The sequence below is a fragment of the Podarcis bocagei genome (assembly GCF_964188305.1).
Source record: "Podarcis bocagei genome assembly, chromosome: 6".
NCBI lineage: Eukaryota > Metazoa > Chordata > Lepidosauria > Squamata > Lacertidae > Podarcis > Podarcis bocagei.
The window spans coordinates 67,085,231-67,101,632 of record NC_138130.1 but is presented as its reverse complement, the minus strand read 5'-3'; the positions used below and the strand labels follow the sequence as shown (position 1 = coordinate 67,101,632).

The 16,402-nt window shown below is 40.1% G+C and overlaps 1 protein-coding gene across 2 annotated transcripts in view; it reads right to left on the bottom strand.

Moving 5' to 3' along the window:
* Window positions 1–1,715: 1,715 nt before the first annotated feature.
* The window catches only part of LOC308589967 (myelin protein zero-like protein 1), a 31,011-nt gene continuing 16,324 nt past the window's right edge, over window positions 1,716–16,402 (bottom strand). Inside the window, exons 2-6 of one of the 2 annotated variants that reach the window (XM_081199561.1) lie at window positions 15,590–15,750; window positions 14,850–15,063; window positions 13,447–13,579; window positions 11,910–11,983; window positions 1,716–4,641 (exon numbers count right to left, since the gene is read on the bottom strand). In XM_081199561.1, the coding sequence (XP_081055687.1) occupies window positions 11,950–11,983; window positions 13,447–13,579; window positions 14,850–15,063; window positions 15,590–15,750 (542 nt within the window). In that variant the 3' untranslated portion in view covers window positions 1,716–4,641; window positions 11,910–11,949. Of the gene's footprint in view, window positions 4,642–9,694; window positions 9,801–11,909; window positions 11,984–13,446; window positions 13,580–14,849; window positions 15,064–15,589; window positions 15,751–16,402 lie in introns of both variants that reach the window. The other variant, XM_081199560.1, reaches the window with a different exon arrangement.

Genomic DNA, 16,402 nt, shown 5'->3' with positions numbered 1-16,402 from the left:
GTAGCTGCATTCTGTGGAGTTGTATAGAGCCAAAGGAGATCTTGAGAAGAAGGTCCAAGGGTTGGGGAACTAAGTTTCACAAGTGGGAGTCCTTTGTTAGATCTTGATTGCCTTTCACAGAAAAGGGCATCTAAATTGAGCACCATAGGAAAATTGCCCTTTCACTGAGGCGTCTCCTAGATTTTAACTAGGAAACAGTTTTAATAAGGGGGGATGAAACTTCTACCCATCACACACAAATAGAAAAATGTGGTTTTAAAAGGCTTGGTCGATACAAGAATAAGGTAAAACTCTGAATGAGACTTGACAGACTTCAAGGCTCATCTGTTGATGACTGAACACCTGCTCACTTCACCAGAACAACTGACTGTACACAAAAAGGAAAGCCTTTGGAGTTTTGTGAATACAGAGCAAGTTACAAGACAGATGATCACCTCAACTACTTCAAATAATTAAGACAAAACTTTTTATAGTTTCCCTATTCACACTGAAATGTTGATACTGCAGACCCACAAAGCACTCTAGCAAGAGACAAAGCTTCATGAACAAATAAGATAGAACTCCTACAGTCTGAACGATCTTCCCCAAACCCTACTGGGATAAAAGCACTCTACCTATTCAAACATGGTTATCTGCCATGAAGAACTTCTATTGAACAATATTCTACTGAGATGAAACATGAGGGGTACAGTTGTTAAGGAGTCAAAACCTAGTAGCAACACTAGCCTCTACTTGCCTTGTCTCTCTCTCTAAAAAAAGGGCACTGCACCTCCACTAAAATTGATGGCAAACTGGTTTTTAACAGGGTTAGACCACACTTTTAAGTTAGGAAAATATACTATTTACAAATAAGATTATAACATGGATCATACCTTCAGGCATGTTAAAGGATGTAAATCCCCAAGATGCCACAATCTCTCATGAATAGAGGTTTTCAGCTTGAACGGCTACTAGGAAAAGTCACACTTGTTCCAATTTTACCTTTCAAGCCACATAACTTCTGTCGGGGGAAATGTAGCCCCTTTAGGGTTCTTGTGCTTGCCAAGTTGTCTGCTACTAAACTCAGAAGAGGAGCAACAAATGAGAGGACAACAAACCCAAATTCTCTCCTGCACTATAAACCATATTCAGGATCCTTTCAAAATGCTGAAAAACAGGTGCATGTCACACAAAAAAGGGTCATCATGCTGCCAGCTCCAATTGCTGATGAAGCAAAGTGTCAAGAGTATCAGGCAAAGATGAAAGAAGAAAGAAAAAATAGTGACTTGCTTTTCTAGTAATAAGGTGCTAGAATTAAAAGATTACGTTAAGTTCTATAATATTCTGAAAACGTTGAATAATACAGTGGTGCCTCGCAAGACAAAAATAATCCGTTCCGCGAGTCTCTTCGTCTAGCAGTTTTTTCGTCTTGCGAAGCAACCCTATTAGCGGCTTAGCACTATTAGCGGTTTAGTGGCTATTAAAGGCTTAGCGGCTAAAAGGCTATTAGCAGCTTGGCAGCTTAGAAAAAGGGGGGTCTTCCCAATAGGACGCCTGGTGCAAGCTAATGACTTCCTAAAAATCACTGCAACGCCCTCCTCCCCACCCATATGACCTGGGTTTCTGTGCATAAGAGAAATCTGGTGGCCAAGCAACTGAAGAACAGGCCCATCTGCTTCATCCAACCAAGTCTCTGTTACATACACCAAGCAGAAACAGTTACACTTGTGTTGCAGTAGGCAAGAAATCCACCCTTCTGCTTTTATTGCTCCTCCTAGCAACAAACTACGCACACTCCCATCGGGCTGTATATACTACAAGAGGTAGCTGCAAAGCAGAGTGGCCCAAATTCTACCTTGTGTGGTCTACATTTGTTTTTAGCTAGAATCCTTATGATCCACTGATGTGTTTTACATTAATAAAGCAAGAATGCATATTCAGGGTGTCTTAACCGTTAAGGCATAGCTTATCTGCATTATGTGGTCCTCCTGTTTAACAGCATAAGATGTTCTCCATCATACCACAATCCACCTACTCCAACATTCTTTGTGCACACAAAACATCCCAGTAACCCACCAGGTGCTAGGTGGTCAACCAGGAGTTTACAGACCACCAAGGGACTGCAATCTGTCAATCTACCTTCTGCCAACCCCTGTTCTGAAGAGGGCAAGGAGACCAGTGCAGTACTGGAGAAAATTGAAAAAGCACCTAAGTTTTTTCAGTCCCACCCTCACTCCCCAACTGAATAAAGATTGAAAAGTCAAAAGGAATTCAACAGGCTCCTTTCAACAGTGACACTAAATGAGCATTAAAAGAGGAGCCTCATAAAACTAATCAACCTCTAAAATGGCACGTGGGTGTATTCAGATTAGCATTAAGTGTCACCTTTCATTAACTTTTGTCCCTCACTGTTCAAGACAAATCTTCACAAGTTGCTCATTCATCTACACTCCTGCAACGTTTTTGTTTTGTAGGGGGCAGGGTGCAATTCTAGGATGAGTATGTGCAGTCGTGCATAAGACGACGAACCTACTGGATCAGGCCAGTGGCCCATGTAGCCCAACATCCTGATCTCACAGTGGCCAATGAGATGCCTGCAGGAAACCTGCCAGCCCTTGCCAGCCCCAGTAAATGATGTACTGCATGCAAAAACCAGTAGGTGGAGGTGAGACTAACAATGGCATGGCCAATTTCATTTATGGTAAAAGAAAGTAAGACAAGCAGTACCCAAGGCATCTATGATGAATGGGTGCATGTGTACAATGGCATAATTTCACTGTTTAGACAGGAGAAAAACTCCAATAAAGCTTCAGTGAACACCAGCACTTCAGCCCTGTTCAGGTTTTCTTAGACTCAAGTGCCACCAAGTTCAAGGGAACTTACTTTCCTAGTAAGTGGATTTAGGGCTGCAGCCTAAGTCTACTGAGATCACAGGAGACAGCAGTAAAGATGGCCTTAGCACAGAAGAGTCGGTAATCGAAGCCTTCTCATTTTTCTATTTTGGAAAAAAAAATCCATTAAGGAACAAGGGATTAATGCTCATACAGGCATACCTCATTTTAGCAGCGATCCTGCTGTGGAAATGCACTCACCACATTTGGGCAAAAGTACAATGTCCCCTCCTCTTGGCCCAAGCTTTAGGGAAAGCCTGCTTGTTTGGCTCTGCAGAGTGCTAAGTGGCCAGCCTTTGGGTCAATCATAAAGTTTCATCTGCTACCATTCACACTTTCTTATACTTTTAAGAAAACTCCACTGCACAGATAAACATGCAAGGGCCTTGGGAAGAGGAGGAGGAGGAGGAGGAAGAGAACTGGACAGGCTGTCTTAAACAATGAAGAGGAGGAGGAGGAGGAAGAGAATTGGTCAGCCTGTCTGAAACAATGGTTTGAGGCAGGAAGGGGGGGAGAGAACAGCAGATGATTTGGAGGTTGTGTGCCCTTATAAGAACAGAGCGGCAATAGAGCAGAGCTAACCCCACAGTAGAGAAATCCACAGTCCTTTCTGTTTGAAGGTAAATCTGCAGTCTGAGAATGAGTAAGAATAGAATCTTGGCCCTCACCTCTTGAAACAGGAAGTGTACTACTGGCCTATTCTATCATATATGGCTTCCATGAAGCACTCCCCTCCATGGAATTAGATAAAACAGTAAGAGGTAACTTGTAAATTTTAACTTTCTTTCTGCAACAGCTACATCCCAATAAGCCTTACTAAAAGCAGCCCAAGGTAAGGGTATTCTAGAAAGCCATATTAGGATCAGACTAAGTTCATTCAGCACCACTTCACTACCCTATTTTCTTCAAAGACAAAACTGAATACCACTTTTATTGCAGAAAAATCACCAGCGGAAAATAAAAATTAGAGGGACTTCTTGTTAATGCTTCATGATTGAAATGACCAAATGAAAATGTCTAAAAGCTATTGGGGTGGGGAGTGCGCTGCACCAAAAAGAGACAAAGGTTAGTTAATGCCCTGAAGATAGAACTTTGGCTTCAGCCAATACAAGGACCAGGCTGGAAACTGAAGGCAGGGGAGGGCTTTCCGTCCCTACTGTAAAAAGAGGGTAAGTGGGAATTGGGAATGAAAGACAGGAGTGAATTTATATGAAACTGTGTGGAAAGCACCAGAATAGGAAAAGAGAATCCTCATGCAGAAACACTTATCCTCAAGTCTATTTCATCAAAAGAAATCAATCTTGTAAAAAACAAAGTATCAAATCCATTAGCCTATCCAGGAATTTTCCAGTTTTTCCATAGAACAGAGAAATCACTTAAAGGTGTAATATGAATATTTGCTTTCTTCCTCTTATCCTAGATACAAAAAAAAAGTTAGCAATTTATAAGCAGAATTCATATCATATTTCAACATGCAACATTGGTCTCAGTTCTGTACGATTTAAATAGACTATTTACACACAATACATATATAATCTCTTTCTCTCTGTATGCACATGCATTGGTCCTAGCCTAGGCATCAAAGGCCACATGTGAGTTCTCTGGGTCAATCTTCTTCAAGCGATTCAAGTTTGAATTTTTGTTTAGCTTTGGGTTGGTTGGGATTTCCTCAGTTCTTCCGAATGTCAGCATAGACGACAGATTCCGACTTGTTGATCTTGTCACTGTAACGCCCTCCGGAGTGATCTAACTGTGCATAAATTACTGGGCCCTAAAAAAAAGAAATACAGAGTAAGCAAACTGGTGAAAGAGCATGATTCCTTCAGTACATTACTGGCAGACAGTGTAAAGACAAAATTAATCTATAGATTAGGAAGTTAATGAGCATTAAGCAGACAAAACTCTATTAAATGTGCACAAGACACACATTTCCCCCCTCTTTTATCTGTTTGGGTCTATCTATAAACTATGCAAGTCAAGTTGACTTTTTAAAGAAATTAATCTACTGCGATAAAGTCCTGCAAAAGAATCCACAATTTTTTTTATAGAAATCTGGCACTTCATTCTTCAGGTAGATGGAATTGCTTGTAGCTTTCAGAACAATTCACTGAACAACAGAGCAGCGAATGGATTGATATTTTGAAAGAGTACATCAAGAATTCACAGTCCGGCTAAAATCAGCTCATTCAATAGGCTCCATTTGTGCTGAATCAGACAGGGACGTGTCACCTTAGCAGTATTTTTCTTGGGAGCTGCTGCAATATACTAAATTAATACAACAGGTTGGAATTTTAAATTTCATCTACAAGGCTGAAAATTGTGCTCCTCAAACTGCACTTCATCCAGATTGTCTTCACATTGACAATGAATCAACTTTGGGGGCATACACACTCAAAACTCCTTTCCTCTTCTTTTAGCAGAAGCTGGCAAACAAACCAGGAAGACTTTCATTAACTACAGTTAATAGTAATATCCTGTTTTAGATGAAAAAAGAAACAGCTTCATAACAAGAAGGATACTAGCCAACTTCAAATTGTGGCTAGTTTTCAATCTGTTAACCAGAGATTTCTGGTTCAGACAAAATGGGAAACTTAATGGAAGACTTCCTGGCTGCCAACTTGCATAAGGATGAGTGAAGAATCTGTGTCTACACACCCATCTTGGGTTATCATCATGATCATCCAAAAATTGTCTTTCAGAAATACTATCGGCTTTTTGTGAGTCAGTATTTTTCTGCATCTGTCTGCAGTGTCCACAAAGACTCTGCAATACAAGAAGTTTGTCAGCAAAAACCAAAAGCAAAGACTGTCCAGCAACTCTTACACCTCTAGATGGCAGCAATGCTCGTGGAGTATTTAAAAACAAACAAATGAGAAACCAACAGGGAGTTGGAAGAATAATCCGTAATTTTTTATGCTCAATAAGGCTGTGTAGCCCACAAGGAATCAAGCTTTAAAGGAGGCATGATCTTGGCAACACTCAAATCTAAAATTACATTCACCAATGTTTAATTGGCTTACCATTCTTTCCCACAATCAGCCACAACAACTCTCTTTGGAAATGTGCATTTTAAAAATGTCAATACAGTTTAATTATAAGGAAGACTAGAGGATCAATAGTGCAGTAAGAAAGCACTTTAGGAACCAGTTAAGAGGAAGAAAGTAGCTGGGGATGGCTAGCTGGGAAGACACATATTCTTCAGCTGCAGACAGTGAAGTTATGGCCAAAAGTATAAATGTTTTTTTGAACATACAAAACTGTAGTATGTATAGCAAGCTTCTTCCATAAGCCACACAGTTCACCAAAGGTTTTCAACACCATTACTGGATCTAAGGCAGCTTCTTGTGGAAGCCACATGAATGAGTCATGCTCTGCACGTTTTTATTCCTGTTTGCTTTACAAATGATTTTGTTGTTCTTTCATATAAGAGCACAACTCTCTCACGTCAACAGATGCTACTCCAAAGGCTAATGCCCCGAGTTCTTGGAACTCAGCCAAGACAAAGGACAATCATCTTTTCTTCTATATCAAAGTACTTGCCTTTTAAAAAAGCTTTTCCTTTGAATAATACCAAGTTCCTTGTTTAGAGACCGTCTGCTAGTTTCTACAAAACTACAGAGGATTCAGATAATGGGGGAAGAGAGGATTCAGATAATGACATATTTGCCTGGAAAATATCAAGAGATCGCTGTCCATATGCAGGAATTCAGAACAAATATGTGAGACTAACTATAATAATAATTCAATTAAGTATATATAGTAGCTAGTTGATGGAAAACATCATCTGGAAGTATTCCTCTGAAGAGTTGCTCGCTGGGAATGACACCTTTTCTTTTTTTAAGTTGTTCCAATAGCTTTCTAATGTCTGTCTACTCCTATGCATCAGACACAGGACAATATGCAGATTTTACCAGGCATATGTGTCCCATTCAACAAAAGCACTGAACGGTGTGTAGGCTATCCAAGTATCGGAAGAAAGGAACCAGATGTGTGGCTTAGAAGTTAGAAGTAGAAAGTTTTACATCTGAAATTGCATCTGCCTATCAGAGGAGAAGCACAGGTTAATAAAGTCAGATACAAAAGCACTCTTTGGAATAGGACACAAGAGGGATACAGTCTTCTTTCTAATTTATCAGTTATACATATGGGATAACTTAGATAACCAGCCAGTTATGCATTAGATCTAGAAATAAGAAAACATTGACAATTATCACATTCAAAATGAGCAAACACTGTACAGCCAAACAACAGAGAGGAATGAGAACCACTAGGACATTTGGTACCAGACAGACATGCACAGTTGTGAGAAATAGAGGACATCTCAAATGAATTTACTGGTACGGACAAGAGTGAAAGCAAACCCAATGAGCAATCAGCCAGTCTCAAGATGCAGTGAGCCAAACAAGACAACTCTGATGCATGCTGTTTGAAACACAACCTCAGGCAATAAGCTTCCTGCTTTCACAACCCTTACATTAACTTCAGGATTTAAAATATGTAGGAAGGAAATAGCAAACTGGTAGACTAGACAGATAGACTGGATAGTATCTTTTGCCCTGTTTCTAAAGTAAACCATTGTAATGAAATGTTAATTTCTCCCTCCTTTCCTCCACTACTTACTTACTTAAATAAATAAATTAGAAAGAAAGAACCTCTCATCTTCTCAACAATGTAAATATCCCATTCCTATAGAGAAGCTGCAAACCAAGAGTACTTCCTGGAAACAGGACACTCCTCTTACAGCAGCCTTCTAATTTTGCTCCAATATATTAAAAATATTCCACAATACCACCACTGTGCTTTCAGTAAGAAAAGAAGCAGATGTCTGCATATAAAAGTCAACTCACTCTGGTATACTTAAAAACAAAAGCACTTCCATATATCTCCATGTTCCCCAGACATTATCTACTAGTCCCACACACATTAATAAATAAGGCATGTGAACCTCTCTATATTCCTGTTTAGGCTACAATGAAAATAAGTGTTTCCACTTGCCAGATTTTGTTTATTGTGGCTCCTGTCATATCCATATTACAGTAACATTAGAAATAGCTTGTAAGATGCATGGCTATGTGCAAGTTTCATGTGCACACAACCTCCCCAGATAAGACTATTGAAATGCATGTCTTCATGGCGCTATTGACTTTGTAAGAGTCTACACAATAATGTTTTTGTTTTGTTTTAAAGTTTGTAAGAAGCAGGCCCACAGTGTTCAAAATCCTATGCTTCCCCTATTGTAGATAGCTGGCAAAAACAGTCTCTGAACCAGAACTAACTTCACCCAACAGCCAAGACTTGCTTTTCCTGGAAGCAACAAGGAAAAACCAGTGGCTTCTATCAATATTGTTGCCCCTTTCAAAGAGCACCTAATACCACCAGCTTCAACCAAGTGAAGAGGATCGCCAGGAATGAACTTCCTAAGAACTTCTCTTTATTTATTACAGGGGTGGAAAACCTGCAGCCTTCTAGATGTTGGACTCCAACTGCCATCACTCCCGGCATACACAGCTAATAGTCAAGAATGATGGGAGTCCAACAACATCTGGTGGGTCGCAGGTTTCTTACCCTGCTTTATTAAACTGAAATGTTAATTTGTACAGTAATGTCTCAAACTAACAGAAGGAAAGGTCTATATTGTCATCTAGCCATTTCATTTTCAAATAGTTTTATAAATATTTTATAAAAATCTATCTTTTCAATATATATTTTTTAACAAAATCCTTTCCTGCTGAAGCATCTCAGCCTCACCACAGCTCTATTCTGATACCCGTAGCTTTCAACATATTTTGACAGACTAAGATGTTCAAGTTGATACAATGTGGAGAGCTAGTCGTTTCCATTATCTAGTTTCCATTTTTCCACCCAACACTTCACATCAAATAACTGAATACAAAAGAAAGGAAATCTGGCTATTTCCTTCCTCATCTTTGTCAACATTAACTAATATATCCCTGCTCTCAAAATGTCTGTTTTTCACCTATGTTTCCATGGAATCTGCTATAGGTTTTTTTTAATGGTTTGGTTGATTTCATCTGTTTTATTGATACATTTATTATGTACAGAGCTTTCTCATAAAGCAGTCTATATGTTTAAAAAAACAGAAAAGAAAAGAAGCACTATTCATTTCCTGTTGAGCAATACTCTATCTAGAATGAGTATTTCCAAGTGGGGAGCAATGGTCTGCTGTATATGTTTACCTGACACTTTGTGGGGATAAGGAGATATAAAGAACAATGAAGCAAAGGGGCTAAAATATTATTAGCTCTGATAAATGGTAATTGGAAAAGTCCAGGAACAATAAATACTCAGCACTGCCAAGATCATAGAATTACAAATAAAGGAGCTTCCTAGTGAAAACCTATATCACAAAGGACAATTCACTCAACCTAACACAGATCAATTCATGTGAGTCAGATGGCTCCCTCAGAGCTAGGATATTGTGGCACAATAATTGCTTTCACTGCAACAACTGTTTACTTACAAAGACTAGCCCTATTGAATCTTTTCACTATCCTTGAAGTACTGAAGTTGTCAAGTACAGAAAACGACTGCAGTAAACAACATCCTTCATCTTCGAAAATGAATCATAGAACTGTAGAGTTGGAAGGGACCCAACCGAGGGTCCTCTAGTCCAACTGCCTGCAGTGCAGGAATCTCAACCCGTGGTCCCCCATCCAATTTGAAACCATCCCGGAGCATCATGTCTATCCTTGTAACAGTTTTAACTTTGCTCTAAGTCTCCCTCCCCTCAACAAGAATACCACCTTTCCCATCACCGAAGGTCTCCAAGTTAAGAGTTCCCAAAGCATCATGATGCCATTTACCTGGTGTGATCGGATGGGCACGCTGTTTACCAGACCCTCTGTGTCGGAGGGGGTCTTCCGTGGAGCCTGCTTAACTGGAGACACCAAGCTCTCAGAGGTACTGCAGCTGACGAGGTGGCAGAGCAGAGTTTGCAGGACAATGTTCAAGAGGCAAACAAAAAAACAAAACAAAAACAAAGGCAAGTGATGGCAAGATGACGTGGCAACGTATGCCAAAGTAAAAGGTGAACTCGGTGAACAACACAACATACATCCTCTCCCTAGTGCTGGCTCAGTACCATCACTCCTAAACCTCCTCTTCTCTCTGATGTACATCCAACCCAGCCTTGGGATGGAAGAAAGCAACCCCAATAGAGGCCAGCAGCTTCCACAAGAACCAGTTTCTTGCTAACAGGGTCACACGGGCGACCCTGCCTCAGGATCCAGGGAAGTAGTTCCTTGTTGTCTCTGCCCAAGACATCAGAATTCACTTACACATAAGTGTACAGTTGAAGATGGATTCCTTTCTAACTAGGCGGGAAATTGTTGCTTTTCTAGTGACTGCACCCTATCTTGCAAGTGCCACAACAGAACAGGCGCTCAGCAATGACATGTCCTCAAATGGTTATCGCACTCTCTCCCCAAGGAGGCTTGCCTGGTGACCACTGTATTATATTTTAGCTGTCCAGTTAAGACATTTGCATTCTCTCGGGCATATTAACAATTTGTATTTTCAGTGTTGAAGGGATGCAGTATTTTAGGTCACTAGAACTGAAATTTTACACTGCTGTTTTAGATTTAAATTTCTCCTGTTTGTTTTGTTTTGTTTTACTGTATATTTTATTTCTGTTGGCTCTTTTAATGTGCATTACAAACCACTCTGGAATAAATATTATTAAGGGCAGTATATAAATGCCTTAAACAATGTCTTCACAGTAGCTGAAGTCAAGGAATAGATCTTGACCACCAAATTTCTCAGTCCAATCATTTTAGTAAATGGAATGCCTGCAGCAAAGAAAGCATCCATTGACTGGAACACCGTCTGTTAATATATTGATACTACTATGTACAAAGCTTCAGAAACTTGGGGAACGTCTATTTAGAAAGGGCTTGGGGTACTGATATGTCAGCTATGTCCTTGAACTGCTGCGCTCTCACTTCTGCTTAAAAACAAACTAGAAATCATTTCAAAATCAATTAAACTGAACATTGACTAAGCATCTCAATAATTCCTAACACGCATGCTCACAGACACCTGTGGACCAAACAATACTGTTATGTATCTGTATGTAAGTTGGTACAAGGTCTATTCTAGATGAGTGGCTGATACCGAAGATGTGGGAGCACAACATGTGTTGTGTTCCACCAACAAGCAGGGAATAATTTGGAGAGGGAAGAAATCACTGGGCAGGAAACGAGTTAAGGTTTCTTCCTCTTTCCTCTAAGAATGGCTTGTCCTGTTTAAAAAGCAGCCATTGGAGCAATGTGTATAGGACCTAACTTGGCCTAGGAGGAATACTCACCACCCTTTATCTCAATCATTTTGTTTTCTTTACACAACACACACACACACACACACACACACAGCGTATACAGGCAGACATGGATCATGACAATATGACAATGACATTAAGCAGAATGCAGTTCCCTGCAAACCATTATTTTCTCTTATCCAACAGGAATATTTAAACATTAAAAAAAGCAGACACGAGCTATGCAGCAGTACATAGGGAAATATAGTACTGAGGGGGAAAAGGCATTTCAGTACCAGTAAATGGGCTTCCATTCTTACTGGGATTGAATCACAGCATACAAGGTGGCCAAGGGACTAATAAAATGTCTGGAGTATATCCCAAGAATTCATGCAACCTGGATCTAAAAATAACACTGAATTAAAGGTCTTTGCATGGAAAATTCAGTTATTTACTGAATGATTTTCTCCTCTCACAGTGTACAGAGTCCAGATCCCCCACACTCATTCATGCACATGAGCTTGCTGGCAAGAGATGGAATACTGAATCTGAAGGTAATGAGCATTGCCGTCACAATTGAGGAAATGAGACAATAAAACTCAAGCAGTAGATGAGATGTGCTGCCCCTTCACCAACAGTCTACAAAACAGAATTTCAGCACAAGTGATGGAGATATGTTAGCCGGGTAGTCAGCAAAGGAGGCAGAAATGTGTACACGCACACACACGAAGTACCAAAGAGCAACCACCAATGTGATTAGTTACCATGGTATATAGTGGGACCGGAAGAGGAGACCCAGCCCTGTTACATTCCCAATCTTGCGTCTATATCAGGATCTCTGTAAGCAGAGGAAGGTAAGAGCAGGATCCGATCCCAGCACACCAAAGCAGGAAGGAAAAAACCAAAATGTCAGAATAAGAACAGAAGTTGTGACACTGCCATGCAAGGGTTTCCACCACCACCCAAATCAATCCATTATAATGCTGGTGTTAGTTTCATCTAGAAATTAGACCCCTGCAAAATTATGTGGCCCTGCTCAGCAATTACAGCACAAACACACCCTGCCACTTAGTAATCAGTAGGAACAAAGAGCTGGTGTAGTCAGTGAAAGCAACGTTATCCATTTCTACATTGCTGGGGGTTGATTTTAGTTGTAGAAGACAATGCAAACATATTATTGTTCCAAATCCAGCACCTTTAAGTAGTTTTCAGCAATAACACACTGGACAGTGAGTTAAATACCCATATTGGGCTTTGGGATCCTTTAGTGCAGATCAGTGTAAGCTGCCATTAAGTGGTTACTGAAAGAGCACATGCAGAAAGGAAACTGTGCTTTCCACACTGAACTCTGAGCTTACAATGCACATTTCACTGCACTTGCTCAATCTTACCACTGACTCCTACTGCAACCCCTCTCTAAAATCTCCAGCTGAAAATAAGGTATAGTGGGATCAGTTGCCAATTAAACACACCCATCAGAAACTAGACTTTTGAAGGCTTTGTTCATAGCATTCACTGGATCTACAAAAAGCAGGAAAGAGTTGGGCAGTGGAATGACAATCCCCACAGAACACGTGTGCTCAGGTTTTTGTGTACAAGGGCTGCATTTCTGTTGGAGTTAAGTGGCAAAGTAAACAAGATAAAAGTTCCACCACCACCTCAAAGGAACCCACCAACAAAACATTTCGTGGCATTCTAAAAGCTCTGGATTAAAGCTCTAGATTCTACCCTGAAAATACTTTCCAACAGAAGTTATTCAATGCAAATTAAAAAGGTACCTTAAGTGCAAAAAAAAGGGAAAAGGGGGAAAAAAGGAAGTCATGCAGATGGTGAAGCCAGTGAAGATAGTAGAGGAACTGTTTTCCCAAAGCTAGGTTTGGAAACCTCTGGCAAGCAGACTGTTGTAAAAGGAGCCACATTCCAAACTCATAAATAGAGTTGTACAATCCAAGATGTAGAGAGTTGTTCAGCCTTTAGCTTGCACTTCATCCTGAGCTGCAAGAGCCCCTTTATTTTTGGAAGACAAGAGTGTAGGGCTGCCAGTCTGGACACCTTTATGATGCACGCTTCCCTTCCAACATGTATAAGGATATCTAGTAGGACTTATACACCCTGAAAGGTGTATGCACAATGAAGTCAACAACTAATAGTTTGGGACTAGAGGAATGTGTCCCAGTGGCCACAGTCAATTTAGTACTATGAACAAAACATGTATAATTGATTCCTGTTGCAGGTTCAGCTACCCCGGCCTTAATAAAAAAACAACAACACCTAAATAAATGAACAAGGGGAGCATCTTACCCAGAGTAATGATTTTTAGAGTTCTTCTTTCTGCATGCGACACACACAACAAGAACGATGAGCAAAACTAAGCCCAGAACTCCACCAATGGATGCCCCTGCTACTAGAGTAATGGGAAACACAGGCAAGTTACCTGAGGAGAGAAGAAAAGTTTCAGTCCAGTCTGCTTAGCTTTTACATTTATCAATATATCATTGGCGTTGGCTTTTATATGCATAAGTTAAGGGTGCATCTGTCTCAGTAATGGCATGTTCCTTGGTCTTTTTTATATCCCAAACCTCAAGTAAAACTCATGAGCATGATCTGTGGTGTTAGGTTCATTAGATTTCAATAGCATTTTTACAGCATACCTAGTATAATTAATCTCTCATTTAGCCCATCAGTAGCCCCATGGGAAAGATGAGGTTGAACAATAAGTGGACCTCCCCTGAAGGCCAATTTTCACTACAAAAATTTGTAGTCTGCTATGCATACCAGCATACAAAACACACAAACCTCCTGCTGAGTGTAAAAGGCATCTACATAAGAGCCAATGCTTTAAAATGCTCAGAAGAGCCAATCAGGAAATAATTGACCCCTGCTTCCAAGCATTTTCATGAAGAACTTGCCATGTTTTAGATGCACACCCATCACATTTGAGAAGCTGCCTCAACACCACAATCAAGAGTCAGTTCACACATTAATCACAATAATCATAAACTAGTAACTGTTGCCTCTTGGCAAGATTGCACTTGTATTGTATTGTATTGGAGCAAAGGGATACAACTATACTAAGACTCAGGATTCACAGAAGTACAAAAGCGAACTTGGCACATCTAAGAAACATACATATACATATATACTCATGCCTAACTATGGAAAAGAGCCACTGCTGAGAACACCTTATTCTCCAGCTGTGAACGCCATTTGTTTAAAAGAAGTTATTTTAGCAGTCTATTGAACTTTTTCATTCTGAAATCCACCCAGATCTAGTCTATTTCAAATCACTCTTTAGTTATATGCTTGGGCTACATTATCTCTTCTATCTCTAGCTACAAACAACTTCAACCGTAAAATAAGCATACAGTAGCTGACTTAATCCTATCAATAGACTACAATATAAACCAAACATTTCTTATAAATTTGTAGCACCTTCCAAACTGTTTACCAGACAGCTAAGGCTGGCTCTAAGAAGCAAATTAACACCATAATTCCAAAACCTAACTACATACAGGATTTTTAGTTCTTTTAAAACAGTTCAATTTCTTCACAGAAACATTTTGAATAAAATACAAGTTATGCAAGAACAGCCAAAATAATACCCCTTTAAGTGATGGGTTTTTGTAGAGTGATTTAATCAAATATTTCACAAAAGCATTACTACATTACAGTACTAGCACTCCTGTATCCAGAGACGGTGGTACCTTTTTCCACAACTCTGACTTTGATTTCACTAGGTGTGACAACAATATCTGGAGGGTTCTTGACATCGCAGATGAAAGTGCCATTGTCCCGGAATTGCATGTTGGATATACTGATAGATGCATCTTTCTTGTTAAGGTCACCCGCCCAGCTGCTTCTGTCCTTAAATTGTGTATCCTTCCCAGGATATGATTTGCCATGGGAATAATAGAAGAACTGTAATCGGGAACACAAAACAGGATACAGTGTTAAAATCCTAGTTTTCCCCACAAAGGGAGGTCTGGGAGTAGCTACAATTGCTCAGGGTGAGACCTTATTCTGACTCACTCGCCCCAATTTCTAGCTGCTGTTACAGGATCACTATTGAACCTATTATTGCCACCACCTCGTACACCTTTAAACTTGACATATCCTGCTAACAAAATAGGAACCTATGGTGAAGTGTGGGTAATAAAACAACTCACTAAACAAAATCAGAATACATAGGTGTGGCTAACAAATGTGTCACTTGTTCAAAACAATCCCTCGCCTTAATAAGACTTTTGCCACTGAAGTATTGTGGAGCAAGCACAGAAGGACAACTATCCATGATACCAAACATAATAGGATCAACTGGCATTCTGAGGCGGCCTAAATATGTACTCTTACCAGCGATAAAAGTGAGCAGGAGCAGACAGGTATGAAATAGCATTGTCGCAGGCTCTTGTTCAATTCTCATCTTACTTCAATCATCATCTCTTACCGACACAGTAGTAGTTGATCCCTCTGGTTGAAAGCTCCAGGTAACAGTAGCGGCACTGCTGATCACCTCTGAGGATGAAAAGCTGCATGGAAGCTTCGTTTCTGTCCCATTCTCCACAGAGAGTTCTGCTGGTGTGTATACTTCCACAGCTGAAACCTGGGCTGTCAAAAACACCACAAAAATCAGGATGCAGGTCCCATTGTAAGCAATGCAGAAATGATATCATTACACAAGAGAGCTTCATGAAGAGCTACATTAGAAATCTTATAGCCCAGAATAAAAGCCCCATCAAATATCTGTTGAGTCGCACGTAGTCCATTTGCTCTGGAAACATCCCGCGTTATTTCTGCTTTTGTGTGAGATCGGTCACCGTATAAACTTCATCCTGAATGCAATGCATACCCTCTGAACTTGATCACTGAATATTTACCCAATTGTTGAGTATTGGTCAAGGGCAACTAACAACAGCTCATCTAAGTAACCGTTCTAGTAAAAGACTGGTAAGTTAAAACATCCTCCAATGACTGAAGAAGGCATAGAAAGTTCTTGTGTATTGTTTGCCTATCCATCCATTGGCAAAGGAGGAATTATTATTTGAACTTGGGTAAGGTTTTGTACCTTTGTAAAGTCCTATTTTGCTCAATAAAATTCAGCGTTTTTCCACTAGTGCTCTGTCTTTGCTTCAAGGATCCTTTAAAAGGAAGCCATTTTCTTTGGCAAAACACCATCCAAGCCCTAAAGCCAGTTCACACAAACCTGGTCAACTCCCTACCACATCTACCGAAATCTTGGCAGGTTCACTACCAGAATACA